Genomic DNA, 6,000 nt, shown 5'->3' with positions numbered 1-6,000 from the left:
GTGTTAGATTTCAATAAACTTTTTATCCTTCTTTGATGTTCAGCTATTACAGGTTTGTTCTTAACAAGCTTTTTTATACTTTGTTACATAATCTTTTTAAGGAGTCTGTATCATCCGATCATTATTTGACATTATCTTACCTTATGGTTTATATTTGGATTGGAGCACCCATTTCAGCTGTAGCAACAGGATGAAAAAAAAGTAATATTGAGCGATTTGTTGTTCCCATGTCACCCTCAGCTTTATTATATTCCAATTTGCTCAATTACTGCATTCACTTTACTGAATTAGTGACATGATTGTGAAATGAGGAGAAAGTATCATTAAAGAAAAACAAGTACCAAAGTTTTCTGAGTAACATTTATTTTTTTATACTGTACAATCAAACTAGTATCACTGTACAAGAGTAAAAATGTTCATGACCTTGTAGAAAATCGAATTCAGGGATGAATAATAATTTATGAATCTGAATGCTCTCTTTGTATCACAATCTGATAATATACCAATTTTCATCTGAATGGTGCTTGTAATGTCATACAAGCACACACACACACATTTTTTTCAGTCACTGTTTTCACCGGTTTTTGTTTCCAAAAAGAAACTACATTATTTACAACTTAAGAACATATTATTTTCCGTAAAAGGTAAACAACATCCACGCTACTCAATGAACTTCACTTCATGGAGACTCACATGAAACTGTGACTGGCCCAAATATTTGTTATACATATATTATATTTGATTGGGAAGATCTCTATTATAATTCACATAGTCTATCAAGTACCACTTATTTACACATAAAAACACTTCGCTTATATGGTTATTCTATATAATTTTATACAACCTGTACTGTTTTTTGATTTTTGGGTTTTTATAAAAAGGAAAGTATGTTTTAAAACTAAATGTTTTTAATTAAGTATGCAATGCACCGATGCGCATCATATCGTAGCTTTTCAATATCACATATCATCGATTCTTTTTTAAGCTTAGGGGTAATTACAATCGTTGTTACATCCGTTGCGACTTTCATGTACCCTCTGCGAGCTCATAGTTTATAAAATATCTTTTTTTCAATGGCACTGTTGTTGCAGTGGTACCTCTGAATGGCCTCTATTGTCATGAACTAGCGTATGGGTAACTGCTTCTACACTTAGACTTCCGTATCTCTTCCGCACGGGACTAGGGAAAGGCATGTCAAAAAATATACCATGCATTCTTAAAGCATTTGGCAACAAAAACATGAACGACCGAATGGCGCCCCACTAGTAGAATCACAAAACGATGAAAAACAACTTACTGTAACAAAGTGATAGTACATGGATTTGTACTACATACGAGCCAGTTTCTTGAGTTGCACCCTTTGTGCTTTTAAATTTTTTCACTAACCCACACCAAAATTAAAAGAATCCATTATCATTTCATCAGAAGAAACGCATTTATGATCCTGCAATATTAAGTACATTCAACACGCGGCCGCAACGAAATGCCATACAAAACTAAAAAGTAATGTGGCGAATAAATTTAGTAATACGTCACATTCTGTGTAAAGTGCGATCCTGCAGAAAATTTTATAAAATCAAACAATATCAGAATCTGGCACTAATGAGAGTGAACATGTGCAGTTCAAACTTTCAGAATTAGGCTTTAGGTTAAGGAATCTTTTTCTTTTGTTGTTTTGTATTTGATAGCGTTGCATAAGTACACCCACGGAGCGAGTATTTAACTATCTTTCCCAAAAAAACAAACTTGCTGTTGCTTCTTTTAAGTACACGCTAATTATTTTGTACTTAGGAGGTATTCACTCTATGAACTTAAGAACACATTGCCTGCAAACTTAAACCGAAAATGAATTTCACTGACTCGGACACCAGCATGATCCAACAAAAGGCAATAGTGACAGGAATGTTAATTACTTTGTTAACAAATGTTTGTGTTTCATTTTATGTGATGCACTACCAAATAACATTACAGAGATGGGTATCAAAAATAGGTGACATGTAGCCATATTTAATGTCAGAACATCCGATACAGTGTTGTCTCTAGACTGGCACGATTTAGTAGACGGAAGATACATTCCCGGGGGTTAACAATTCTATTTTTCTAAGCAGTATTTCGACGGCCGAGCTTGTGGCCTTCCTGAGGTGCTGCCGCTTGCACTCCGACCAGAAAAATACAAGTGAGAGGAACAGTGAGCACACCTGAGATCATCGCTCGCAGCACCAGACGAAGACGACAAGGTCGGCAGTTGAAAGAACGTCTCATTGAAAGAGAAACGGAAATAGTCAGTTCTGCCGAACATCCCAAAATATATCTTCCGCAGTAACGCTACTTATTCTCTTAGAGTAGGAGAACAAATTAATAGTGCAGTCAATAAAATACTATAGCAACATAAACAGATGACTAAGGTATGAGACATTTAAAAAGATTTTGTTAGCTACATTGTGAAAAATGTGGTAGTAATGGAAACGATAATTGAAGAATGTTTGTTTCAAAGCATTACTTTTAAATTCTCGGAGAAGAAGGGGAGATCACACTTTGGTGTACGGACAAGAATAGGAACCGATGAGTTGCCAGTAATGGGGACGATCACTAGAACAGTAGTTACAGCAGTTGCCGATGTCGTCCTTACGGAAGGATACTGGAAGCCAGACCACCGGTTAGTCGCGGCTACAGCTCGCGAGCTTACTGCGTCCCCACGCTGAGCCACAGGCCACAGCGATGCCACGACGGCGTCCCTCCAGCGCACCCAGCGTCCCGGCACCGGCGGTGGACGCTCGGCCTGAGCGCGCGCGGCGGGTCCCCAGTGACGTCAGCACGGGCGGCCGCTCCGCCGGCTTCCGTCGGCTCCTCAGCGTGATCTCAGCGCCAGCAGCAGGGGGGCTAGGCCGAGGCCAGCTGCCGCCAGACGCTGTGTCACATGGTGGACATGTAGGGCCAGCTGAAGCTGCTGCCGCTCAGCAGCATGTCCCGGATCAGCGTCTCGATGGGCGTCTTGCCCACCAGCCGCACGAAGAACAGCTGCTCGATCACCTGCGAGCTGACCGTCCGCAGCGAGGGAAGGCGCAGCAGCAGCTTGCCGAAGCGCGTCGGCTGGTTGGGGTACTGCGTGCGGCAGTATTCCTCGAGCGCGCATTGCGACTTCTCCTGCAGGCCCTCGATGTGCGCCACGTCCGACAGGCCACACGCGTCTGCAACACACAAACGGAACGGCACATCATTAGCAACTCAGAAAGCACAGTGACACCAATTACAGTGGAAAAAAACCATGTCTGAAAATCTACATTTACATACACGATGACGATTATTGAACTATATTAAATAATGAGGAAACTACCATCTAGTGAGCAAAATGTATCAGACATCCGAAATACCCTCAGACAGACACACATAATAATCACAATCCCAAAGAAAGCAGGTGTTGACAGGTGTGAAAATTACAGAACTATCAGTTTAACAAGTCAGAGTTACAAAATTCTAACACGAAATGTTTAGACGAATGGAAAAACTAGTAGAAGCTGATCACCACAGGGAAGATCAGTTTGGATTCCGCAGAAATTTGGAGCACGCGAAGCAATACTGACCCTACGACTTATCTTAGAAGATAGATTAAGGAAAGGCAAACCTATGTTTCTAGCACTTGTAGACTTAGAGAAAGCTTTCGACAGTGTTGACTGGAATGTTATCTGTCAAATTCTGAAGGTGGCAGGGATCAAATACACGCAGCGAAAGACTATTTACAATTTGTACAGAAACCAGATGGCAGTTGTAAGAGTCGAGGGACATGAAAGTGAAGCAGTCGTTGGGAAGGAGTGAGACAGGGTTGTAGCCTCTCCCCAATGTTGTTCGATCTGTATATTGAGCAAACAGTAAAAGAAACAAAAGAAAAATTCGGAGTAGGTATGAAAATCCATGGAGAAGGAAGAAAAGCTTTGAGTTTCGCCGATGACATCGTAATTCTGTCAGAGACAGAAAAGGACCTGGAAGAGCAGTTGGACGGAATCCTTTGAAGAGGATATAAGATGAACATCAGCAAAAGCAAATCGAGGATAATGGAAAGCAGCCGAATTAAATCAGGTGATGCTGAGGGAATTAGATCAGGAAATGTGACACTTAGACTAGCAGATGAGTTTTGCTATTTGGGGAGCAAAATAACATGATGGTCGTATCGGAAAGGACATAAGGACTGGCCATGGCAAGTAAGAGAAATTTTGTTAAGGTCGAGTATAGATTTAAGCGTCAGAAAGTCTTTTCTGTAATTTGTATGGAGTGTAGAAATCAATGGAAGTGAAACATGGGACGATAAATAGTCAAGAAGAGAACAGAGGCTTTCGAAATGTGGTGTTACAGAAGAATGGTGAAGATTAGGTTGCTAGATCACGTAGCTAATGAGAAGGTACTGAAGAGAATTGGGGAGAAGAGGCATTTGTGGCACAACTTGACTAGAAGAAGGGATCAGTTGGTAGGACACGCTCTGAAGCATCAAGGGATCATCAATTTAGTATTGGAGGGAAGCGTGGAGGGTAAAAATTGTAGAGGGAGACCAAGGGATAAATACACTAAACAGACTCAGGAAGACGTAGGTTGCAATAGTCATTCGGAGATGAACAAATTTGCACAGGGTAGAGTAGCATGGCAAACTGTATCATATCAGTCTTTGAACTGAAGACCACAACAACAATGAAATACAATCGTCATAATTTCTGAACGGTTTGCGTTAGGACGTTCAAACTGCACGGTTGACCGCGGGCCCTGAAAGGAGTTAGTATGCGCATGTGTGGTTTGGTTTAGCGACGAAGCCCACGTCATTTGGATGGGGTCGTCAATGAGCAAAATCGGCGCATTTGGGGGACTGAGAAGTCTCTTCAACTTCAACGGGTGACTGTGTGATGTGCAATGTCCAGTCGCGGAATAATCGAAAGACTGATCAGGCGAGAGTTTGGTGGGGAAGCTGATGAGGAGTCAAGGAAGGGAGCGGAGTGCTGGTTGGAACAGCGGCGCGGCGCAGCCGGCTGACCCGCTGTGCGGCCCCAGCGGTCAGAATAGATTGGAGCGGCCGGCCCGTGACGTGACGTGACGTGACGTGACGTGAGGCGACGCGAGGCATGACGCAGGGCGGGCGCCCTTGATTGTCCAGCCATCAGTCGGCGAGTTGGGCCGCCACGCATTCGCAACAAGGCGCACGGCCGGCCGACCCAGACACGGGCAGGTCTGTCGCTTCAGCAGCACCGGGTCAACTCCGCAGGGAGCACAGCCCAGGGCACGTCCAGGGCCGGCTGTGTGTGTGTGCCAGCTGCGCTCGAAGGAGAAAATGTTAGCCGCGTCCTTATAAGAGCGCACTGGAGTGCTGTAGATGATGTTAGACAAAGTAAAACGATAAAATATGTCCGAACTTCTGACAAAAATAGGTGTAAACTGAACGGAATATATGATATGCACAAGATGCAAGAAGCAACGATAAGACTGAAACAGCAAGAATCAAGTTCTCGAAATAAAAAGGCTCTAAGACAGGGACGTAGTCGTTAGCCTCTGCTATTCAAACTGTACTTCGAAGGAGCAAAGACGGATATACACTGAAGAACCAAAGAAACTGGTACACCTGCCTAGGGGAAAAGCCCCACTGCATCGTTACCTCGTTGATGTGTCCCATTGCTCGTGCGCCGACTATAACACCACGTTCAAACTAACTTAAATCTTCATAACATGCTATTGTAGCAGCAGCAACCTTTCTAACAACTCCGCCAGACACTTTCTGTCTTATACAGGCGTTGCCGACCGCAGCGCCGTATTCTGCCTGTGTACATATCTGTGTATTTCACTCATGCCTATACCAGTTTCTTTGGCGCTTCAGTGTATATGATATGCACAAGATGCAACAAGGAACAATAAGACTAAAACAGTGAGAATCAAATTATTAGCCTCCGCTGTTCAAACTATTCATCGAAGAAGCAAAGATTGATAGAAAAGGAAGATTAATGTGTGAGATAAAAATTCAGGATGAGA

The 6,000-nt window shown here is 43.0% G+C and overlaps 1 protein-coding gene across 4 annotated transcripts in view; it reads right to left on the bottom strand.

Annotated features, from left to right (window-relative positions):
• Positions 1–345: 345 nt before the first annotated feature.
• Positions 346–6,000, bottom strand: part of LOC126282516 (steroid receptor seven-up, isoforms B/C) — a 450,389-nt gene continuing 444,734 nt past the window's right edge. For all 4 annotated transcript variants that reach the window (XM_049982176.1, XM_049982177.1, XM_049982174.1 and 1 more), the window contains one exon: positions 346–3,188. In XM_049982176.1, the coding sequence (XP_049838133.1) occupies positions 2,914–3,188 (275 nt within the window). In that variant the 3' untranslated portion in view covers positions 346–2,913. The remainder of the gene's footprint in view (positions 3,189–6,000) is intronic.

This window comes from Schistocerca gregaria, chromosome 7, assembly GCF_023897955.1.
Source record: "Schistocerca gregaria isolate iqSchGreg1 chromosome 7, iqSchGreg1.2, whole genome shotgun sequence".
Classification (NCBI taxonomy): Eukaryota; Metazoa; Arthropoda; class Insecta; order Orthoptera; family Acrididae; genus Schistocerca; species Schistocerca gregaria.
The sequence above is the reverse complement of the archived record's forward strand: the minus strand, read 5'-3'. Positions and strand labels throughout refer to the sequence as shown.